At 42.5% G+C, this 24,852-nt stretch overlaps 2 protein-coding genes across 3 annotated transcripts in view; one reads left to right on the top strand and one right to left on the bottom strand.

The window, feature by feature from the left end:
• Window positions 1–4,086: 4,086 nt before the first annotated feature.
• Window positions 4,087–11,623, bottom strand: wdr32 (WD repeat domain 32). The gene is made up of 7 exons (XM_034674916.1): window positions 10,958–11,623; window positions 9,753–9,866; window positions 9,280–9,477; window positions 7,879–8,081; window positions 7,619–7,699; window positions 7,387–7,532; window positions 4,087–5,957 (listed from the first exon to the last, which is right to left on the bottom strand). Exons 1-7 carry the CDS (start codon window positions 11,410–11,412, stop codon window positions 5,586–5,588), a joined length of 1,569 nt encoding a protein of 522 aa, XP_034530807.1. The 5' UTR covers window positions 11,413–11,623; the 3' UTR covers window positions 4,087–5,585.
• Window positions 11,624–11,881: 258 nt separating this feature from the next.
• The window catches only part of hhipl2 (HHIP-like 2), a 13,064-nt gene continuing 93 nt past the window's right edge, over window positions 11,882–24,852 (top strand). The window contains exons 1-10 of one of the 2 annotated variants that reach the window (XM_034674356.1): window positions 11,882–12,019; window positions 14,093–14,292; window positions 15,741–16,393; window positions 17,960–18,103; window positions 19,238–19,569; window positions 19,677–19,803; window positions 20,147–20,292; window positions 20,379–20,460; window positions 21,889–21,971; window positions 22,578–24,852. The exon at window positions 22,578–24,852 is cut by the window's right edge and continues 93 nt beyond it. In XM_034674356.1, the coding sequence (XP_034530247.1) occupies window positions 12,013–12,019; window positions 14,093–14,292; window positions 15,741–16,393; window positions 17,960–18,103; window positions 19,238–19,569; window positions 19,677–19,803; window positions 20,147–20,292; window positions 20,379–20,460; window positions 21,889–21,971; window positions 22,578–23,128 (2,325 nt within the window). In that variant the 5' untranslated portion in view covers window positions 11,882–12,012 and the 3' untranslated portion in view covers window positions 23,129–24,852. Of the gene's footprint in view, window positions 12,020–13,197; window positions 14,293–15,740; window positions 16,394–17,959; window positions 18,104–19,237; window positions 19,570–19,676; window positions 19,804–20,146; window positions 20,293–20,378; window positions 20,461–21,888; window positions 21,972–22,577 lie in introns of those variants that run through there. The other variant, XM_034674355.1, reaches the window with a different exon arrangement.

Consider the following 24,852-nt stretch of genomic DNA (forward strand, 5'->3'; position numbering starts at 1 on the left):
AAGACACTTTTTCTTCCAAAGAGCTTTTCTGAATATGAGTGAAATCAAAGCAGCATTGAATATACAGCATTCTGATCTTTAACTCTCAGCTTAATCAATTTAACAGAAATGTCTCAAGTAAGTTTTAAAAGTGAACGTAGAAGGGGGGGACTAGATGTTCAGGATCAGGAGAGGGGAAGGTCCCTGAAAGTGAAATAGACCCCATGAGTAAAGAAGCCATTGTGGAGCGAGTTAACTGAGGTACAAACGGTTAAAAGCGTCCTTTCTCCGTACATGCAGGGCGACTGTTGTGGAGCTGATAAATAAAAAACAACATCTTTGTATTTTCACTTCAAATTTAAAATGTCCTTAATCACATTATGAGTATTTCAGAAAGACTAATCCTGCCTGACAGCTTTTAAAAGACCATGAAGACCATATTGTGTTAACGGTCCAGCATTTACCCACATCCCACATCCAGCCAACGTGTAGCTAACCAACAGGACTGGGTGGGAACTTTGACTTCAATTTAACTGCACAGAAACCCAACTATCATACAGGTGAGGGTTAGGGCCACTGAAAAATTAAAAATAAGTAAGGTGATATTTATTTAATAATTATTGTTCTGAGAAAAAAGTCAGACTTCTGAGATTAAGGTCAAAATTCTGGAATTAAGGTCAGAATTCTGAGATTAAAGTCATAATTCTGAGATGAAGTTCAGAATTCTGAGATTAAAGGTCAGAATTCTGGGATTAAAGTCATAATTCTGAGATTAGAGGTCATAATTCTGAGATTAAGGTCATATTCTGAGATTAAACTCATAATTCTGAGATTAAGGTCAGAATTCTGAGATTAGAGGTCAGAATTCTGAGATTAAGGTCAGAATTCTGAGATTAGAGGTCATAATTCTGAGATTAAGGTCATAATTCTGAGATTAAGGTCATAATTCTGAGATTAAGCTCATAATTCTGAGATTAAGCTCATAATTCTGAGATTAAGCTCATAATTCTGAGATTAGAGGTCAGAATTCTGAGATTAAGGTCATAATTCTCAGATTAAGGTCATAATTCTGAGATTAGAGGTCATAATTCTGAGATTAGAGGTCATAATTCTGAGATTAGAGGTCATATTCTGAGATTAAGCTCATAATTCTGAGATTAAGGTCGGAATTCTGAGATTAGAGGTCATAATTCTGAGATTAAGGTCATAATTCTGAGATTAAGCTCATAATTCTGAGATTAAGCTCATAATTCTGAGATTAGAGGTCAGAATTCTGAGATTAAGGTCATAATTCTTAGATTAAGGTCATAATTCTGAGATTAGAGGTCATAATTCTGAGATTAGAGGTCATATTCTGAGATTAAGCTCATAATTCTGAGATTAAGGTCGGAATTCTGAGATTAGAGGTCAGAATTCTGAGATTAAGGTCAGAATTCTCAGATTAAGGTCAGAATTCTCAGATTAGAGGTCAGAATTCTGAGATTAAGGTCAGAATTCTCAGATTAAAGTCAGAATTCTGAGATTAAGGTCAGAATTCTCAGATTAAAGTTAGAATTCTCAGATTAAAGTTAGAAATCTAAGTTTAAAGTCAGAATTCTGAAAAAAAATATCAGAATTCTGACTTTTTTTTCTCAGAATTATGAGCTTAATCTCAGAATAATAACATTTATAAAAAGAAAACATTTGCCCCTTTTTCTTTTTAATGTGGCCCTGATCCTTCCGTACCATCAACACCTTTAAAGATAGATAAACAGCACATCATATCTGTGTTGTCTAATCCAGTCAAAATATTAATTTAAACGACAATGTGCCGTTTTTTGAAATAATTTAAAACCCAAATCTGTACAGCTCAGTTTCCGGCTAACTGCTGGTTCTGCCCAAGATATAGCCTGGTGCACAATCTACATTAAACAGCTGTTTGTCTTCTTTATCCTCAATTTTATACCTTTTATGGTTGATACAAGTGGAATTAATACGAGATATGAGATTAATCTTAAACTTGAATACGTTCTGGTGGGCAGACACTGATTTTGGGTTTGGCAATGATAGATCCTGTTGTCAATCTTAATGACAAACAAAGCTTTGCTAATACATTCAATGAACAAATATGTGGTTGCTTTGCGTTTAACTCATCTAACCTTGTAAAGAAAGTTAGAAAAAAATCTGCCTAAAATGTAAAGTTATTAAAAAACAAGCTTTAAATCAGTCACAGCAGATCACCTCTCTGCTCACATCTCACTTAGATATTTTGGCATCTGATAGCTCCACACAGACATCCCCCACACACACATAAATAAGAAAAGGAGAATCTTCATAAAGGCTTGTATGCATAGTAGAATATGCTATTTGTATCGTATGTTTACCTAAAATCTATTCTGTATCTGTTTACATTAAGATGCATCATCCATACATGTGCTTGTCTCCTATAGAAGCTGAACTACACCGGCTGAAAACACAGAAGCATTGCCCACACTGAAACAGTCAAAGCATCAATTTGCTCCTTAGAAATAACCTGACTGGACGTCTGGATGACAGCAGGGTGAAATAATGGATGTGATATGTGCGAAAGGAGGGGAGAGAAACAAACACTGATGTGGATTAACACTCACTTTACAAAGCAACAAAACAAAGTACACGGTTTGGAAACCAGTCGAGGGCTGGTTGGCAACAATTTCAACAAATTAAGGTTAATCTGGAGAAGCTGAGGCGACTTTTACGGACAGAAATAAGCGCCCAAAGCGTCAGCAAGACACGTGTTAGAAAGACAAGGCTTGCACTGTTGGATATTTTTCATTCAATTAATGAATCAGAACAAAAGGTGATGATTTCTTCTGAGAAATATAGTGTTTTCAAAAACTGATTCCTGTGCATCAGGGCTGAATCATCCATCAATCAACTTTTAAAAACAAATCATTCATTAGGGTCGGTGACAAATAAGCCTCAGAGAAGTTGTTTTTAAGTATTTCCAGAATAGTTGCAATGCATATTCTTGTGTCTGGAATAACTAACTTGATTATAACTTAATTAACTTGAACACGCAAAAAGTGTCAGGTGGCACAACCAGATATTTGTCCAAATATATACTTACCTATCATTTATTCTAACTGAAACTTGTAGTAAGTATCTCTTAGAGTGGTTACAGTGCTTTACACATTTGTATTTTGTGAGTATATTCATTATTTATAATATATTAGGATTTGTGCATTCTATTGGCCAGGTTTAAAATATACATTGTACAGTTTTAGGTTGGTTGTACCACCTGACATGGAAAGTGTTACCGTCCACCTATAAGTTGATAAAAGCTTTTCTATTATTATTTAAAGGTCCTGTGAGGAGTTTTAAACTGGCTGAGAAACAGACTGAAAATGATACTGATGCCTCTTTATGACCTTTAATAACAAACAAGACCATCAGCAGCAACACTGACACCTTCTCTGTTGTAATGTTTAATGCCTGAAACCGCCCTGAGGGGGTCGGTGTCACACCACATGATGGACATCTCACTTCAGAAACAGACTTTATTTGACTGTTTTCATGGAAAAGAATCACATTGCCTGATAAAGTTGACTGTTGAAAACAACAGGATGAGATTTTTGTTGAAAACACTACTTTTGCATGTTTAGGACAAGAGATAAGAAGTGTCACTTTGTCCACAAGGGGGCGCCAGAATCAATAGAAAACAAAAGTTCCTCACAGCAGCTTTAAGAGACATTTTCAAACCTTTTCACTCAGCCATGATAATTAGTTGGGGTCCTCTGAATGATTTCATATGTTGAAGTCTATTATAAATACTCACTTTCAAAATAAAAGCTCCATGAGTAAAATAATAGATTCAGACACAAAAATATGCACGTCATGTCAATGACCCATTATGTATATAATAGGACACAAATGGTGTGATACTTCTTGCACCTTATCATGACCTGTTTTTAAGGATTTATCAACTTAGAAACCACAGGGTGGGAATTTGAAGTATTTTGAAGATGGAGCTCTGAATTCTGTGTCAGGGAAATATAGAATAATGCCAGCCTTATCTTTGAGGGAGTGTTACCTTTGAGAAGTGAAGAACTTTAACAGAAGTTTGTACAGAAACGTTTAAAACTGGGACACTGACAGAAGTTAGACTTTATTTTGTCCAGACAGCATTAAGGTTAGGATAAAAACACAAACCTGTGACGGGTAATGAGAACTGTAATTAGACCTTAAGCTGCCTCAATGATTGCGAACAGTGACTCAAACGAATCAAACACTGTGAACTAGTAGTGCCATCATAAATACACCAGCAAAACCACTACAAACCTAAACCACTGGAGAGCATGAGGGTGGAAAACAGGGGGGTGAGGGTGGAGAACAGAAGGCGCGGCGGGTAAAAAGAGGGACAAGGCGTTGGCGATGAGGTCCTGGAGGTCTGAGCTGAAGGGGGTTTGGGGTCAAAGTTCAGATTGTTTGAGCAGAGAAGCAGCACCTGTGGAGAAGGCATGAGCAGAGCGATACGATCCGCAGCGGAGGACTCCGTGTCAAACGATAAACGACAGCGCAGGCGACAGACTTTTTTAATCCTGTGGCGTTATAGAGGATGGATGGAGCGATATCCGTCTGTCCGCTTGTTTGCATCCTTAGTGTTTTTTGTCAACAACAACAGGACGTGCCGAGTCTCAATATAATCAAAGTTTTCTACTGTTATAGAGACAAATCCATTTTTAGTACGAAAAAAAAATGAACTGCAGAGTCTGTTTCTCTTCAATGCCAAGTTGCACTTTGGGATTTAAACCCTCTCCTCCACTTGATCAGGAGTCGGTTCCTCCAGTCTGACTTCCTCAAAGTGTTTCACTTCTTCTTGAGGTCAAAGATGAAAGATTTTAATCCACTACTGTCGCCCGATCAGTGAGCCACAGCTGAAGTCGTCTTTCCGATCAAATTCCAATATCCTAAAATTCAGTGTTTCACAGCCGCAGAGCTGAGTGAAGAAGTGCTTCTAGGATTGATGGTTTAAGATGCTGGATGGGAGGAGATTCCAGGAAAATCACAGTAATCCATCTACTGATAGTGGAATATCTGTGTTTAATAAATCCCACCTCTTTGGTCCACTTCAGCACTTTAAAACAAATGCTGGGAGACTTTTATTTCACCTTACACGGTGGTTTTTACATACTTGGAGGAGGCCAGAAGTGCATAAGTACTCAACCTCACTGAAATCTTCCACATTTTGACACGTTACAACTTCATATTTCATCAGGGTTGTTTGTAAAACACCAACAATAAATACTCCATAGATGTGAAAGGTGGGATTCATTCAACATGATACCCAAAATGACTAAGAAATAAAAACACACCAAGCTTTGAAGTAACAAAGATAAGGTGCAACCAATCACCTTCATGTGAATACTCGTCCCAAAGATTTGGGACTTCTTAAAAAACGGATTAAAAAGTAAGTTTATTTAAATTCCTGGTTGTAACTTTGTCAGATGTTTAAAGACTACATGTGGTGAGTACGTACGCAGGGCGCTGTAGATGTAGTGTTGAAATCATCGACTACATTCTCTTCTAGCTCTCTGCACTTCTTCACCCGGCTCTGCGGCTCGTCATCCTCCGACAAGCTCCGCGCTCTAAAACTTGGGCTGATAAAGGGCGACTCGTCCGCTAAGGCAGCCTGAGGCCAGCTGGCAGTGTGTGGGGGAGAACTTGGTGGTGAGCACCACGTCGCTGTGCGAGTAGATGGAGCGGATCTCCCGGAGGCAGCTGGTCTGGACGGGCATGCAGTCGGCCAGCTCGCCGCAGTTCTCGTCGAAGGCCAGCAGGCGGACGCCGTAGCCGTACGGGGAGCAGATGAGTCGTCCGTCCGGGCTGAAGCACAGCTCTTTGATGTAGCCCCGGCCCACGTTGGCCTCCTCGATGTAGTGGGTGAGGCGGAGGGAGCAGCGGGGGGAGACGAGCGGGCGGGTTGGCGCTCCCTCCTGGAACTCGTACACACACGTCCACTGAGGAGGGAGACAGGAAGTCAGAGTCTGATGTTAAGGTCTGAATCTGCTGATCATGATGGTGTAATCATTGGATAGACACTCACACAATAATCTGGACCTTTGTGTGACTTTCAACAAGTGTTATGAGGATTTCTGATGGTACAAGTTATCAATTTAAGCGAGGCATTTCTTTGAGAGGACTACATTGATAAATAAAGCTGTTATCCTCCTCCACACATCCTCACAGAGCTTCATCATCCAAGCCTTCATGCACCACAACACCCTTCATGCAGCTGCAGCAGTACTCTGAAAAAACACTATATATAGCTTTTTCCATGAAATCCTCCTCGGTCATATTTTGGGATGCCGATTTCTGCCGTTTGGAGAGGAGCTGCACGGTTTGTCAGCCAAACATACCAGTGGAGAGGTCTTCTGTACGATTCTTGCAAGACTAATGTGTCTACACCTCCACACTAACATCTTACTTTACACTACAGCAGTATTTAAGATGTTTGTTAAACCTTGGAATGAGTAGGACAGTATCTAAAATGCTTTAGAGTGCAAGAAAAGGACACTCTGTTCTTATAATCTAGTGCAGTTATCATTGAAACAAGAAGAATATCACAGCAGACAATTTATGCAAGGAAGCCAGAAGGGTGAGAATGATATGTGCTGCAGGAGTCATGTGTCTCAAACCACAAAGACTCTCAGGAAGTGCTGTGAGGCTCAATAATATGTTAAGCTCTATAAGCCATATTCAGTACAGTGTACACGTTTAAGACTTAAGGGGATTGGAGGAGGGTCAGGGGATTGTTTAGGGTGCAATAAAAATTAATAAAGTCAAGCTGACACAGATCTAGATCCATAAAAAGTGGAGGGAGTAATGCTGCAGTTTAGTTGACAATCAGGGGAACTGGGGCACTGACACACTGGGATCCTATCTCCCCTCCTCCAACCCCCTCATCACTTACTTTAACTCTTCCTGTCCCTTTAAAGTTACTAACCATAGACCTTTCTGGAGTCCCTGAGCTCCCTTGTCTCGTAGGTTCCTCTGAGCTGCTGTAGACGTCCTCCTCCTGCGGCAACAGCTACTACTGCTCACCCTCACTATCACCGCTCCCTCTCTCTCTTACTCCCCTCTATCCCTCTTTCCAGACCCAACACGGTCTCAGCAGATGTGTGTCTAACATGAGTCTGGTTCTGCTGGAGGTTTCTGCCTGTTAAAGGAAGTTTGTCCTCTCCACTGTAACTAGCTAAATACTGCGAGGTGCAATGCTCATGGTGGATTAAGGTGGGGTCAGACTGAGTCTCATCCTGTCTTGGTGTTGGGTCTGCGCTGCTCTGTTTGTAAAAGCATCTTGAGATAACATTTGTTGTGATTTGGCAGTATACAAATAAAGATTGATTGACAACATTTGGATAGAGTCATATAACAGGTGTGTCTGACCTCCTGATCGTCCATGTTGCTGGAGCACCTGATGAGCGTGGCCCAGCCTTTTGGGTGGAGCTGCAGGGAGGTGATGCAGTTCCCTCGGTCTCTCTCTCCGGGGATCTCTGGAGTCAAAACCTCCAGGCTGTTCCTTGGAGAAATACCTGGAAGTAGAATCACTTCACAGTCAGTCTTTATTTTACGAGCAAGAGAAAACTTGAGTCAGTTTTACAGCGAGTCCGTCTCTGACCTTCCCTGTGAGGGTGGAGCTTGCTGGAGTCGTTTCCTTGACGAGGAGTTCCAGCTGATCGAGACGTTGATGTGCCGCCATCTATGGGATCACAACAGGGACAAAAAGCATTCATTATATACTATCACATGACAACAACAACAACAACAAATGCTCATCAACAAAACATTAAATAGGACAACACTTCAAATTAATCCCAGAGCGTCACTGAATGGGAATAAAGGAGCAGTTCAGTTTTTTCAGACAGACGGTGATCTGACCTGAGCTGAGGGGAGTCCGTCTCGCTCGCAGCATCCGGTAGCTGCCCACCTCCAGGGACTGCGTGAGGTCCAGGTCGTGGAGGATGAGCAGATACCCCGAGGAGGTGGAGATGAGCATCTTGGAGCAGTCTGGAGTCAGACGCATCCTCATTAAGTATCGCGTGTGGAAGAACTTTTTGTGTGGGCAGCCGTCCTCTGTGAACCTGCAGCGAGGGAACAGTTAAGGAAGGCTTAATAGGCGGTCTGACGGTCTGAAGGTGCTTCACATTAATAATTCAACACAGTCCTGGGTTTGGAGGAACTTTTTCCTCTCTGGGGTTTACTTGAGGAGAAGAGAAATTCAGTTTTCAGGGTTGAATTAAAGCCAAAGAGTCCATTTACTCCACCTTCATGTGAGGCTGCAGGGTTTATGTGATGGATGGATGAAGGAAGGAGGACTGCAGACAAATCAAAGACCAAGCTATTTTCAAATGGCAAACAGCTTCCATTTCACCTTCCCAGGTTTTCTACTGCTCATGGTGTTGAAATTAAAATGGTCACATCTTATAAATACTTAGGCATTCTTCTTGATGAGAACCTGTCCTTTAAACGACACATTGATAAACTTGTTTCAAAGTTGAAGCTGAAACTGGGTTTCTTTTTTTAGAAATAAATCATGTTTTTCATTGAAAGTCAGAAAATCTGATCACCACAACTTTGTTTACCCTTGTTGGATTATGGAGACCTGCTTTTTATGAATGCTCCTGATCAGTTTTTAAAGAAAGTAGATCCTGTGTATCACTGTGTTGTGTTTTATTACTGGTTGCAGCGATCATGTACATCACTGTTCCTTATACGCTGCTGCACACTGTCAGTCTTTGTCCAGTCGTAGACTATCTCACTGGCTGATCTTTATTTATAAATGTATTCTTGGACTTCTCCCTACATGTTTGTGTGTACACATGTGTAGAAACCTCAGACGATATGGCCTGCGCTCTCAGGACATCATACAGTTTCAGGCCCGTTTACCTGGAATGATGTGCAGAAGGACTTGAAACTGACACATCTTGTAACTCTGGGGGAATTCAAGTCACTCATAAAAGACAGAGAAACAAGCTCCATTGGATCTTGTGATTGCACTGTGTAACCATGTAACCATGTGAAACTGTGACTGTACTCTATTTGTGTTGTTTTGTGTGCTTGTTGTGTGTTGTAACCTATTTTGTGCTGCATTCTTGGCCAGGTCACTCTTGAACAAGAGGTTTTAAATCTCAATGAGTCTCTTACCTGGTTAAAGAAAGAAAGAAAGAAAGAAAGAAAGAAGAAAAGGACTGATTGGTTTCAGTTTTACATGCTGCTGCAGGTACAGCATGTCATGACATTCATTTACAGTCACACTCTGATTGTGCTCGTTGCACAAACCTGTTGGTGTCCCACGTGATGACGTTTCCGTCGAAGCCCGACGTGACGAGGAGGCGAGTGTTCGTGTCGTACTCGATGTTCTTCACCCAGCTGGCGTGGCCGTGCAGCGAGCAAACCTTCGAGTTCAGCTTACGCAGATCCCATAATGCAATCGTGGTGTCGTCAGAGCAGGTGGCAAACAAGCGATTGTCCAAAAACCTGCAGAGAACAGAGACACAGGGAGAGTTTATTCAGTGCTTTCCTGCAGGCATGACTGTAGACCGCAGCTTCATACTTAAAGTGCTTTTTTTATTGGCCTCTGCACTTTGTTTAGTGACAAAAAGCTTCATGTGATGCACTTTGACCAACAATGGGAATGATTTACAGCATCATGATCACTTCTATGTCTCCCTCCATCTCTGGCTTCATGCTTATTTTAAGGTGCACTCTCTTTGTTAACTCTCCCTGCAGGATTTTAGATTAGAGGAACTCACCTTATGTTGTTGACGCAATCCTCGTGGGCCTCCGTCAGAGTTTTAATGTGTTTGGATGAGATGGGATCAAACAGAAGGACTTCAGTCTGCTCACAGGCCACAGTCAGCACAGACCTGAGGAGAGAGAGAGAGAGAGAGAGAAATCAGAGACACTCCTAACAAACAACAGGAGGAACAGGTGGATTTCTTCAGCCTGAAGATATAGAAACATGCTTCACAACACATTTTAAACATCATTTACTCCTTGGCTTTTGTGCAGACGTATTGCAAAAGATGTCCCTTCACAAAAGCTTGTTTTAATGTGAATAATGTTATAAAAACAGTGCAATCATTTGGGGTAAATTCTGCCATTTAGGCCAAAATGTTTAGAGGTGCAAAGTCGAGCATGCTCCCAATGTTTCCCTCAACAACAGGATAGATGAGTGTGTTGTTCTGCTGACCCAGACTGGACACAGCTTGACCTGGTTTGGCTGCAGGATTTACTCCCTACATCTGCTGTCTGAGCACCTGAGGCTTTAAACCCCTGCATGAACTCATTATTAACGCAGCTCGCTGAGAGTGGATCTGGCAACACTTCAAGGTCCTGTAGTGGAACATGCAAACAATTAATGTGTCTTGTTCTGGTTGTAAACAATCAGTTGGTAAATAAAAGTCTACAAGTCATTAAAAGGAGTTGTTTAAAGGCACTATGAGGAGTTTTTCACCAGCTGAGAAACAGACTGAAACAGACACTGATGCCTCTTTATGACATTCAAAAGCCAACAAAACCATAAACAACAACACTGATACCTTCTCTGTTGTCATTTCTAATGCCTTATACCACTCAGAGGGGGTAGGTGTCAGATCACATGATTGACATTTGGCTTCAGAAACATCCTTTTCAGCTGTTTTCATGGCAAATAATCATATTGAGTGATAAATCTGTCTGTTAAAAGACAGCAGGGGGAGGTTTTTCTTGAAAACACTACTTTTGCATGTACAGAACAAAAGATAAGAGGTATCACTTTGTCCACGAGGGGGGCCCAAAATTGATATAAATCAAAAGTTCCTCACAGCAGCTTTAAGCTTGAATGTGTAGAAACCCCTGTGATGCTGTGGACTTGTCATGCATATCACCAATCTGTTAGAAACCCCTTCAGTGCATGTGTTTTGGTGAAGTCCTGCAGGCTCTTCATGGGTCAAAGGCCTGAGTCCTGCACACTTACCCATCCGGGGAGTACTCCAGGTTGAACACAGCTCCATGAGTCTGAGTGCTCAGGTTCACAGACTCTGCAGCCGGGTTCATTGAGCAGTACAAGTTAGTCATTGTCCTGAAGTTGTCTCTAGCCGGGTCCACAAACACCCCTCTTCTTATGGTCCTTCTCTGCAGCCATGAGAACAGGCTGCTCCCGCTGCGGACGTCGCTGCTGCTGGAGCCCTCGCCGCTCCCGGTCTGCGGCGCGGCGGCGGCGGGCGGCTGGCAGGAGGAGGGCTCCTGTTCTCGGGACGCAGGGGACCCAGCTGCAGTACGGTCCGGCCGGGGAGGAGAAACCCTCTGAGGGGGGTCATCCTCCACGTCCGAGTCGTCGATGTCAGGGTCTTCCTCTTTGTCGCTGCCGCCGTTGGGCCTGTCCCGCGACTCGTCCGCGTCCTCGCTGTCGCTCTGGTGCTCGGAGCTCATGTTCGCCTCTCCAGCGTCCACTTCGTAACTCGACTGACTCCGGTCACCTACCAAACATGGACCCGTGTGTTCTTCCTCCTGTTTATGAGACCATGGCGTTTGATATTTAGCTGCAAATGCAACGTATATGTTGTTGTCAGACTTGGCAGCGCCTTCTCGCCGCGCGTCAAACTGTACACGGCTAGCTTAACTGCTACCGGAAACACATACAACACGCCTTCAAAATAAAAGAGGAAATTTGATATCGGAAGAAAAACTTCGTGTTTTTAACTGATAAAAGGAAAAAATGAATAGAATTAAAGAAGCTATTTTCAGTTCATAATGTGCACGTATTAGTTTCACATTCATACCGCGTGACTTTAGTCTCACTGATGTAATTTTCACTATATACGTTTTAAGCTGAAAATCCAAGGAGGAAGTTGGGTGTTCATATCCTGTGTACCTTGATAACTTTCCCCATCACCAAAACAAATGCAAAATAAAATGTAATGACGAAGTTCCGCTTCCTCGTGCACTTTGCAGAGCATCTGTAAACTGGTTGCTGCCTTCTGCTGGAGAAAACTGCAAGTTCTAACTTCTCTTTCTACATCACAGAAACACATGTACGGTATGTAGACACTACAAGGTGTTTATGCATCACCCTTGCATGGAGTTTGGTGCATCACTTTTTTTCTGACAACAGTTTCAGACTTTAAAATATGTAGTTTATAAATCACAAATGTCTCTCTGATGGAGTTTGTTTTTGTAGGCCTCGAGATTAAGTCCAGTCTGTTTCATAACCAACTGAAAACTCTTTGCAGGAGCTTTATTTATTTTAAAATCCAGGTTGGAGTAGTACTTGTTCAGGTTTGCTGCACAGTGGCGGTTCTGGGGAGGGGCCAACAGGGGCCAGTGCCCCTGTAAAACTGAACCTGGACCCCCCTGTGGCCCCCCCTCCACACCAAACAAATATTATACAATAAAAAATGGCTTTGGTATCACGCTGATGTTACAGGCATCCATGCGTGTGGCACTTGGTTCCAGTCCCTTAGAGCACTAAGGGACTCATGTTGAGTGTAAACAACCAAACAGCTGCTGTCAGTCTGCATGTTGATCTAGTACACAGTAGTATATATGTCTAGTATTTAGGGATGCACTGATGTTTTGCCAGTTTGTTCTCAGCCGGTCCTCGCCCTTCTCAGTCTCTTTTGTCCGGGTTGAATGTGTCCCTCTGACACCACCCTTGGCCCCAGCCTGCCCCCCTTGTAAAATTGGTCTAGAACCACCACTGTTGCTGCGAGGTATCAAATAAACCCAAATTAATTGAGAAATATGCAAAACACCTGAATCTGAATAACTGTCTGTACTGACTTTTGATTTTAACAAAGGGGCTCTGTTCAGAGCCTGGCTTAAGCTAAGTCCACATCCAGCTCCTGATGAAAGGTATTATCTCATCACAGGATGCTGTCTTAGTCTGACAGACAGAATCTTGTGTGGCCCCTCAATTTAAGGGGCCCCTTCCAGCCAACCGGTGATGCCTTCAAGGGAAAATAGCAAGGTTGGTATGTCACTTTGCAAATGTCATGAAGTTACTATAATCAAGGGAGTTATAATGGATAAGCTGCTGAATAGAGGGGATGAAATGTGTCAGGGGCTTTCTTTAAGTCCAGGTTTATCTTTTAATTCTGCTTTTATTTTGATTAACTTTTTAAAATTCATAATCAACAAAATCCAGATGTTGTTGATTGTGCAGTCACTTATTTAAGTTACATATTTTACCTTAATTGCAGTGCTTTGAGAGCAATATTTCACAGCCCAAAAGGTCCTCATGTCTCGAAATCACATGCACACAATATTCATTCTCCAATCCAAATCTCACTTCAGGTCTGGAGTTGGTCTTGATTACAGAAGAGGTTTACTCAATGAGTCCTGAGGCTGGATGAAAACATTTCTTTTATTCTCCTTGGCACGCGCAGAGTGTGACGACAGACATCTTTACATTCAGATGAGAGCAGCATGCCGGGACAGTAGATCTGCAGAGAAGAAGAAGCGCAGCAGCTGCGAACATGTTGCACAAACAGCACGCAGCCCGGGGGCGCTTCTACATGAATGTGGGACTAAATTACAGTCTGTGATGTGGTAGCCTGTTGATATTTGCATGCTTCGACGCTCTCTTCTGTGTAGTGTGAGTGTGCGAGCATGAGAATGCGCGTTTTTCCTGTTAACTGTGCGTAATCCTCTGCCAAGCTCGTTGCGGTGTGGAAAACCGCTGTGCATGGCGGGGAATAAAATAAAAATCCACTTAACTTGACCGCTATTACGGACTTGTTATGTTTTGCTACTAATTATGACGGCAGACAGGACTCAGACGAGGTGTCTTTGCCGGCTTGTGCAGAAGGCGAGGCAGAATGGAGCAGAGACTGGCTGCCAGGACGCACGAACACAAACGTTTGCACACGCGTGAGATATGCATTCACATGCACGCGCACACTTACCCTCTGGCTCATACATAAAGGAGAGCAAACAGTTGAACTCTTTCGGGGCCAGACGGCAAAAATGACAAGTACGCGGGATGCTGCTCTCCATCCAAGCGGAGCCGGCTGCGCGTTTTTACGCACGGCCGTAGATCCGAGCTCACTCATTAAGACCCTGATCCTTCCTCAGTTTATCCTGATCATGTCACTGATGTTGCTTGTATCAGCTCATCCTCAGTGCCTGGACTTCGAGCCTCCGTTCAAACCTCCGTGGCACCTGGAGTTCTGCACGCAGTATGAGGAGTTTGGCTGCTGTGACCAGAAGACGGACAACACGATCGCGGAGAGATACTGGGACATCATAGACCAGCTGGAGGTGTCGGGTTATGAGCTTTGTGCAGACATGTTGAAGGAAATCATGTGTCAGGTAAATTCATCCTCTTCTCCAAAGCTGCAGTGATGAGTGGGTTTAAAAACTGTGGCACTAATTATTGTTCGAGGAGATTTACAGCCATCTCTTCACTTAAGCAGACATCTCTGTAATCCTTGTAAGTAAGCAGTGTTTGCAGTTTACAATTATGAGTCACAGTCTTTATTGTCTAAGATATCTTAATCAAGGATTAAAACTTTTAATATTTTATTATTAAGTCTTATTTGAACCCCCAGTAAACACACAAGTTAAACCTGAATATGTCAAGGGTTCCAAGTTTTGGATTCTTACAACTTTAATTTAGGGCTCCACTTCTTTTTGTCTACTTTAAACTTCACTGGGAAAGCTCCAGATCTTTCAGTGTGAAGGAGATGATGCATGGATAGCTTTGAATTGACAGAGATCTCAATTTTTGAAACTTTAAACCTTGATTAGATTGCTCTCATTCAGAGTGGCAGTGAGGATTTCAAGAAAGCAAAATGTCCTGCTTAATGTCCTTTCACTGACATGTGCATTCAAAGTTGAGCAATGAATGCTTGAGACACAAATTTAAGTATTTTATGCAAGTTACTTCAGTTTGATCTATAATCAGTTTAATTGTCCTGCAGCCAGAGTGCATATTTATTTTCACCCTCCACCAACCACTACCTCAGTTTTTTAGTTCTTTTTTTGCAAAGGGAGTGTGCACATTGAGAAATACATGATGAAAAAAATATCTCAGGATTTGTAAAAATTATGTTTTTGATATGTAACCCTTTGTTAAAGCCCCTGTGAGGAGTTTTTGAGCAGCTGTTGAACATATTGAAATGAACAGTGATGCCTCTTTCTGATGAGATCACCTGCAACAAGACAAACAACTTCTTTATTGTGATTCTCAGTTTGACACTATATTATCCAGGACTTGGAAGAACCTGCCTTTTTTACCTCTCCCACAGCAGATAGTCATAGTGGGTGATACACTTCTCTGTTGAAAGAAAGCAGGATGAGATTTCTCTGTCAGAAACACATCAGATATGAGATACTGCTCTGTCCACAGGGGGCGCCAAAATCCCCACAAACAGAGTCTATGCTCAGACTTCCTTCTGCATGTGCTGCTCATTATTTACAGTCAGGGGAGCTTTCTGTCTATCACATCATATTGCAGATTTTCTTACACTTTTTAGGGGCCTAAAACAAAAAATCATGTTCCTAGCTCACATATTCTGTATTTATAATCAGAATCTTTTGATAGGGATGTGCATTAAACAAAGATTTTCATAACTTTGAATTATATCATGTTGAATTTTTGATGCACCTCCTACAGATCCACTAGTAACACAATAAGTATTGGTTCTTCTGTCAGTGGCAAAGTCATGGCTGAAGAGAAAAGACCGTTTTGTGTGTCTTCTGAGGTCTCTCTGAAATGGTCTCCTCATAATCTAGTGTCTTGTGTTTGTCTCATCCAGGAGTGCTCTCCATACGCCGCCCACCTCTATGATGCTGAGGATCCTTACACACCTGTCAGAGAGCTACCTGGCCTCTGCTCCGGCTACTGCTCTGAGTTTCATGGCAAATGTCGCCATCTTGTTAAATATCTAACTGAGAACCAGCTGCTGAGGGACACCTCAGAGCGAGATGCGTCTACGTTCTGCAGCTTGGTCGACTTATCCGACCAGGACTACTGCTACCCCAACGTTTTAAAGAGCACTGACCTCAACAGCAACCTGGGACAGGTGGTGCAGGACCCCAGAGGGTGTTACCAGCTGTGCCTGATGGAGGTCGCTAACAATCTCAGGAACCCTGTTTTGATGCTGCACAGTGGCGATGAAACACACCGCATGTTTATCGCTGAGCAGGTGGGCTTCGTTTGGGTTTACCTGCGTGACGGGAGCCGGCTGGAGCAGCCTTTCCTGGACATGAGCGGGGAGGTGATGACCACGCCCTGGCTGGGGGATGAGCGAGGCTTCCTGGGGATGGCCTTCCACCCAAAGTACCGGGACAACGGACGGTTCTTTATCTACTACTCGATCCAGGTCAACAATAAGGTGGAGAAAGTCAGAATCAGCGAGATGAAGGTGTCGGCCTACGACATGAACATTGCTGATCCTTACTCAGAGAAGTACGGAGAGGTTTCTTCTTTCAAATCTTCTATTCATAAGACTTTATAAGACTTCACAGTCTGGCTAAGGTTGTGTAGGTCTATACCTACTGGAGTAACCCTTTGAATAACCTCCATGACTGTTAGATACCCGCTGGGCTGTAAATGTGCCAAAGCTTGCATAAAAATGCTCTGAGTTTAATACCGTAAATCACTCCAGTGTCAACCCAGGTTTCATCCCAGGCCATGAAGGCCATAAAGCTTTCAGTAAGAGCTAAACTCAACTTGGCAAAGTATGATTTAAATCAACATAATAAAAGAACAAAAAGCACAAAAACAATCTCCTATAGAAGCACCGGGGAGCTTTAACACCCAGTTCATGCAAAACAAATCCAGAATTTTGCTTAGAGGATCATTTGGAAAATAACAACCATTTACATTTGTTTTGTTGCCTAAAGAAGGTCAGTGCTATTTTTACTTGTAGGTGGAAAACATAACGCTACAACTGATTTTGGTTAGCTTAGCTTAGCTTAACAATCTGGCAGCAAGGCGAACAGTTTGCATGGTTCACTCCAATAGTAACAAAGTCTTGGCCTACCTCTCTCCCTACAAAAGAGTATGAAGAATCATGATTGTTTTTATGTTTTGCCAGAGCCAGGCTGAGGATTTCCCTCAGTTTTAAGTCTTAATGCTAAGCTAGGCTAAGTGACTGCTGTAAATTTAGCAGAAAGATTAATAAATACTTCTTGGTTGAATATGATCATTTGGTTTTATTCATAGTTAGGGGGGCAGTAAATTCTGCTTTCCAACCAAACTGCACCCTCCTCTGTTGAATGATTAAACCAAGGCGAAAGTGCAAAAACTGCAGTTCCTGTGGTGTCCACTTGGGGCTGGCTCCAAAGCCCAGAAGACCCCATTTACACCCATGTTAAAATGTCAGTTTTTACAGCAGAATTTAATCCATTTAAAGCCCAGTACAGTTACAACATTTTAAAAACTCAGATGTTTTGTAGATGTAAAGGATAAGAGTCGTGCATTTTTTGCGTAATTAGGGGGGCGTGGTTATGTCACTGACAGGTGGGTGAGATGTCTCTGTTTGCCAGGGAGCTTAAAGCCTCCCTCAGCCCCTCCTCTTTGTCTGTGTCTAACGCCATCATTTAGCTTCAAAAGAACTCTTCATAAAGCAGCTGTTAGCCTCAAATTAAACAGATGGAAATCTATCCTTCTGCAAAAACACAGATACACTTCCTGCAATCATTTACTTTCAGTATTTGGAATTTTTGTTGCAACACTTCTGAATCTGAAATCAAACTCCAATAAAACTCTTGCTGCAGACAAACATACGTGAGAGCGGTAATGTTTCTTTAATGTAAAGGGACTTTTTCCCCCCTGAGGCCTGCTCTGTTCTCACCTCATTCTTTTCCACAAATAATTACTCCTCTGGAATAAGGGATATGTGTTGATAGGGTAAAAGCTTGATGGAGCATCACCTGAGGGTATTATGGCACCTAGGTATGTCAGTACAACACATCTATCCCCTTCAAATGTGGATGTGATTAAACTGAGCCACGTCCTTTTTCCACTCAGGGTCATTCTGGAGATCGAGGAGCCAGCTGCTAATCATAACGGAGGACAGGTGCTGTTCGGCCTCGATGGATATTTGTACATCTTCACTGGTGATGGTGGAAAAGCTGGGGATCCATTTGGGAAGTACGGGAACTCTCAAAACAAGTAAGGACCAACCCTTTTCAGATTAGTACAGGGGTAGATAATCTCCCCCCTAAAAAGCCCCTGCTTGGGCGGTAGTACTTTTCAAAGGTCCCGGGACTTTCGGGGGGCGGGGCCTGCAATGCAGATTATGTCTGATTGGTAGATTAACCTCAGTGTTTTTATTCCGCCCGCCGTCCACAATAACATCACACACATCTGTGATTCTCTTGATTTCTCTTTCATTAGTTTTTATTTGTTCTATCTTTTTTGTATGTGTGTGTACTTTTCAAAAGAAGAAGCTGTGATTCTCTTGATTTAGCAGCTTGTAACAGTAGTCTTCTCTCAGCCCACCGTGAATGTGTCTCTCTCCAGGTGTTACAGTTTTAAAAGTGACCCTGTAAACTGGAGACCTTCAGCTGAACGTGTCAGTGTTTGTGGAGTTTACACAGCTGTTGAAACACAGAGGGAGTTCCTGGGAATGCAAACTAGTTTAGTTTTTATTAAGATTTCAAAATATCCTCATCAGATATTTAATGATCGTCTAAAGACGTTTATGAGGGATGCATCCGGCTGAGAGTCTCCAGTTAACAGGGTCGCTGTTTAAACCAAAACACCGGCCGATCTCTGCGTTCACGGCTTTTTGAGTTCAAAAGGATTTTAAAGCCGTGTTGAAACGTCTTTGCTACTCGCGCTTATCTCCTCTCACGTGTTGATTCAGTGAATCCATCTGTGATGAAATATAGCACCATCTAAAACAGCGCCAGCTGAGTCTCTTCATGCTAACAGGCTAACTGTTGTGTTGCTCATAATGATACCTGCCTGTCCGTCTGCTTCTATGGTGTCATCTGTGATGAATGGCATTTGTCTTTGTTTTACTGCCCTCTACTGGTCTGGTGGTGTAGTGCGTTTACTTTTTTCCTCTCCATACTTCACTGGACTGATTTACACAATCTACCCGGGACTTCAGCATGGGGTAGATTGGGGGCACAGGAACCTTTTAGCTCCGGATAAAGTAGTTCTGGGGGCTAAAAGACCCTGGAACTCTTTGTCGAAATGCACCTTACTTTTTATGTACAGTTGTGGAGTTGCAGCTAATTCAGTATGCTTGTTTTTTGCTCCCAAAGGCCTCTAATATTTCCTGTTTTACGTCCCCAGGAGTGCTCTGCTGGGAAAGGTCATTCGTATTGATATAGATGGAAGTGACTCCAGTGGGATGCCTTACAGGATCCCCCCTGATAACCCGTTCTTGGGTGACCCGGATGCCCGTCCAGAGGTTTACGCATACGGTGTTAGAAACATGTGGCGCTGCTCTGTGGACCGTGGGGACCAGGTCAGCCGATACGGCAGAGGCCGGATATTCTGTGGGGACGTCGGTCAGAACCGCTACGAGGAAATCGACATTATCGAGAGAGGAGGAAACTACGGATGGAGAGCCAAGGAGGGTTTCGAGTGCTATGACATGAAACTGTGCCACAACTCTTCCTTGAGTGAGTGTTTCAAAGTTTAGTCTTCAGTCGCAGCAGTGATACTTTCTCCGCCTGTTTTCTATCTTCAGATTTCACTAAGACTGTACATCTTTTCTCTGCCGCCACAGATGACATCCTCCCAATATTTGCATACAGCCATCATGTTGGGAAGTCTGTGACAGGCGGGTATGTGTACAGAGGGTGTGAATCACCAAATCTGAACGGCCTGTACATTTTTGGAGACTTTATGAGCGGGTAAGATTGTGCTGATCAGAGCCAAATGGTTTAGTTTAAAAAAAAACACTTGCTTCTTTTTAGCTTTAGAAGAAACAGATGACTTGAGATTCTTTTAGCTCGTCTGCTCAGCTGAGGTGCATTTTTACATTTATGGAAAACCCCATGCCTTATTCAGGAACGTCTACCCTGTTCCTTATTTGGTGAACTTTTCCTTTAATTTCTGTAAGAATGTTTATTAAGAGCTACTCCTAACTTGGCCCAGTTACTTAAAGGTACCAGATTGGTTGTGAGGGCGATGAGGGCTCAACTCTGATTCTTCTCTCAACTAAGAGAACACAATTGATTCCTTTCCATCTTGCAGACGCATCATGGCGTTAGAGGAGGATAAGACGACAGGCAGCTGGAAGGAGAGGAGCGTCTGTATGGGTGAGACAAAGACGTGCTCTTTCCCCGGACTCATCAACCATCACCACAAGTTCATCATCTCGTTCGCTGAAGATGAAGCAGGTAGCATGCAATCATTCCCCCCAGGGTTCAGTCATGCAGCAGTTTCAATGTTTTAAATGTACTCATGAGACGTTCCTGTTTTTAAGGGGAACTGTACTTTTTGGCGACGGCGTACCCGAGCGCATCGTCTCCTTTTGGAACTGTTTTCAAATTCATGGATCCCTCCAGGTGACGTATCAGACTCAGCTTACCTTAAACCATAAAATCTGTCATCACTGTGGTGTTACAATGATTTCATTCAAAATAGGAATCAAATAGGAAGACATAATTTAAGTGATCTATTCCATTTCAGTCAGGACCGCTCTCGTCAAAAGAATGAACTATTTGCATGCAGTAAGTTATATTTGGCAGTATGGCTCTGTTCTGGGAGCTCCCTGCCCTTCCACATATCTACATGGAATGGCAAAGCCTGAGGCAGGGAGAGCGCACCTCCTTTCTTTCAAATGATACAAGAAAAGCCAAGGCAGGGAGAGCAGCAGCAAAGACCCCCAGGGTACAGAACAGAGCGAGCATCAGTGACACTACATATGACACTGGTAAAATCAGACACAGCAGAAAGGAGGTGTGTTAAGAGCAGCTGATGTTCTGTCTGCCAAGCTTGACTTTGTGGCTTGTCTGAACTTACACTGTACTCAGTTTGTGACACTGTTTGTTCAAATGCTAAAACTCAACAAAAGGCATGTTTCAAGACCTCCAATTATACCCAATATTATCCCAAGGCAAGAAATCCAGAGCGATGAAATAGATCTGGATTTCCACCTAAAGCTGAGATGATAAGGAAAATGTTAGAGCCATAGAGTGATTCGAGTCTATGTGCCTTTAGTTGTCATACTGCAGGTAATTGGTGCTGCTAATTGGGAGCAACTGAGCATGTGCGAGGCAATGTGTGCTTTCATCTGAGCAGGATAAGGAGCAACATATTTTCTAACTGTAGCTTTGTTTGTTTTTTTTTAGCTTTGTTTGGTTTTGTGGAAATATATGTTAAAAGCGACAAGAGAAGGGATTTTTGTTTGTCGATATATATATATTTTTTAAAGTTATATTTTTGGGGCTTTTTGCCTTTATTTGAGAGGACAGCTGAAGAGAGACAGGAAATGTGGGGAGCAGAGAGCGGGGGAAGACATGCAGGAAATGGTCGACCGGCCAGGAATCGAACTGGCGACCCTTGCGATGAGGACTGCAGCCTCTGTATGTGGGGCGCTTAGACCGCTAGGCCACCAGCGCCCCTTGTTGATATTTATAATAAATTCTCAGTTTAGTTTTATACGGCATCAATTTAATGTTTTAGTAAACCTGTTTCACAAAGCACGAGTCAGAAATATCACGTCCTGCAGAAATGGCAAAGAAGGTTTTTGCTAAAAGTTGCCACTACAGAAAAGATGAAGTCTCTCCATTCCAATACTGCATTGAGAGGACTTTCTTAATCACTCTCAAGGACATTGAAGGCATGTTAAAAACCTCTGCGACCTAATCAAAACTTCTCAACACCTTACTTTCTGAAAAGTACATAACGTCACTAGGTAGTTCAAGCTTTTTAGGAGCCCTATATGAACACCACTAATGTTTAAAAAACTGCTTCTTCTCAAACTGATGCAGGAGAGCTCCTCCGGGGAAATGTAAGCAGAAGCCGCTGCCTGTCAAAGTGAGAGGAAAAAAGGTTCCTTTTGTGCCCAGGGAGTGTAAGTCACCTCAGTTTGCCTTTGCTTTTTTTTTTCATCACTTCTTCTAGTAATAACTTAATCTGTCACTTTTATGATGTGCACATACCAGACTCTTAAAGATATGGAAGGCAGATTTTTGTCTGACACGATGGAGCCTCTTAAATGATGCTTTAAACTGATATATGTCGGTGATGTTTTTATTCTTATGGCTGGAAAATAGTTTAGTTCAATCAAAGCGGAGTGAATATAAACAACATAACACAACTTATCATCAAGTTAATTAAACTCATGTTTGAGGTCAGGGTAAGAAATCTGCTCTGGCGAGCCAACAACTTGTCTTTAGTCAGCGCTTACTTTTTTGTCCTGGCTTTTTTTCTCCCCATGTCACGTCTATAGGCTGCCAGATTGTATAATCACGTTGGGGTCATATATAAACTATAAAAAGGAGTCTTATTTTACATCAAACATACTTAGAAAAGGAAGGGACAAAAGAGGAAAACATTTCAAACATTTAGGCTCATTTTCAGATCCCAAAATGAAATCCAGCCTCATAAAAAAGCAACATATGTGGCTGCAGAGTTGAACAAGTAAAGCTTACTCTTACTGACATCTGTGCCATTTCAGTGACTGTGCTGGACACCAATGAAAAACCCACAAGACCACCACCAAGGAAATTCAAACTACCCACCAAACCACCGGTGACCAGCAGCCAGATTAAACCTACGACGCCCCAAACAACTGTGGCAACAACGACGAATACGACAATGAAGCCCAAATGGAAATCACTGGATAAGAACGCAAGGAGGAAAAATAAGTTGAAACCATGGAAGAAAAAGAAGGTGCTGAACAAGCCGGCAGCTAACCCACAAATGAAGAAGAACGCTCTGAAGAAGGGACAATCAAAGAAGCCCACTGTGGTGAAGCCTGTTAGAGACAAAGTGAAACAGAAAAATAATCAAACATCGACGGATGATTTTAAAAGTAATACTCTGAAAACCCCCGACAAGATCCAATCACGTCAGGTTCCTCAGAGGAAGGTGGCACCGAAGACGAACAAGCAAGAGAAAAACAGCATCAAGTTTAAAGAGTATAACACCTTCCTGAACAAAACTAAGACCCACCTTAATGTGAAGATGAACAGAACTCTGCAGAACAAACTTCAGGGAAAACACTAAAGATGTAAAAACACTTTGTGACATTTTTGTTTGTAATGATAAATGTTTTAAAGGAACGGGTCAACATATCGGGAATACGCCTTAGGATTCGTTCTCATAATTACTGAGGGACGTTGCAGAGGTTCTATGTTATAGTGGGGTCTCAAGTTCCCATGGTTCTTAGTTACCAAGATCCCAACTTCCCTCCTTCAAATTTTGTCCCCAAACAATAATCAGATTAGAACTGTTTCAATATTATGCCTTGGTCCGGTTCGTACGACACTCAGAAGAGAAGAACCTTTGGGAGCACATACATAGAACTGGGCAATGTTGACCCTTTGAACAAAGGACACATAAGGTGCATTTCGACCAAGAGTTCCGGGGTCTTTTAGCTCCCAGAACTACTTTCCCCTGAACTAAAAGGTTCCTGGTCCCCCATTATTGTCTGCGTTTCGACCTTGGGCTGAAATCCCGGGTAGATTGTGCAAGGCCAGTGTCGTATGGAGGAAAACAAATTATATTCAATAATATTTTGAAATCTTAATAAAAAACTAAACTAGTTTGCATTCCTAGGAACTCCCTCTGTGTTTCAACCACTGTGTAAACTCCACAAACACTGTTACGTTCAACCAAAAGTCCCAGTACCTTTGAAAAGTACTACCCCCCCCAAGCAGGTGCTTTTCAGGGGGAGATTATCTACCCCTGAACTAAATTTAGACCCTGGTTCCTCCGGTCGAAACGCATGTAGTTCAAGGGTAAAGTCCCTAGTTCCGGGGTCAAGTTCCTGCAGTGGAAAAACGCCTTTAGACCTTTTCCCAATTCCCATTATTTGGTAAGTATACCAAATGGTCCTGGGAACATGGGCCCTTTGAAAAGCACATCTGCAGAACCCAGTAATGGAAATCTTGTCCTTCCCAGTTTGTGCCTATAAGATGTGGAGACCATTGGACCCTCAGGGATCACATAAGTAGAACTGGTTAAAACAGGGCCTTGGGAAAACAGGAACCTAAGTAACCTTTGGAAATGGTGTCATATACATTTTGGGAACATAAGAAGAGTACAAATGTAGAGCTTGAGAATATAGGATCCTTTTCCATGTGCCTTATAGGTGCCAAATGAATATGGGGCCAAAGAGATAAGACCATATGTCCAATAATATGCCTAAAAGTCTGGGGACCACAAGATCCTGGAAGAGCACATGTGTGGAACTGAGAAACATAGAACCCTTTAGAAACTTGGGGGCCTTTGACTATAAGAAACAGGAAACCTAGGACCCTGGGAGAACACATATGCAGAAATCTTGAGCCCCTTTGACGTGTTCCCATCAGCCTAAAAGATTGGGGGATTCAAGGATCTTTGGAGAGCATGTGTTGAACGGGGGAATGTCAGACCCTTTGTCATGTAACTGTTATGTTTAAAACAAAGGTAGGGGACTTGGGACTTAGAACCCCGCATCAGCATCTTGTGACCCCCACTTTAGGAACCACTTCTTTAAAGCTTACATGTGTCTTGTTTGTTTAATCCAGTATCAGCTAATCTAACAGGTTGTCCCTAAAATGTTGACCTATTCCTTTAAGTTACTAAACACACAATTGTTGCATGCAATCATCCATGTAATGACACAGCTTCCTTTAGATTTTATTTTGGACCGTTGTTAAATCATCTGGTGTAACTTAATCACTACCCTCTTTGTATTGAGAGCGTATCAAACAGGTCATAGAATAGCAGCAAACAGAAAAAAACCC

Source organism: Notolabrus celidotus, chromosome 22, assembly GCF_009762535.1.
Source record: "Notolabrus celidotus isolate fNotCel1 chromosome 22, fNotCel1.pri, whole genome shotgun sequence".
In the NCBI taxonomy this organism is placed as follows: Eukaryota; Metazoa; Chordata; class Actinopteri; order Labriformes; family Labridae; genus Notolabrus; species Notolabrus celidotus.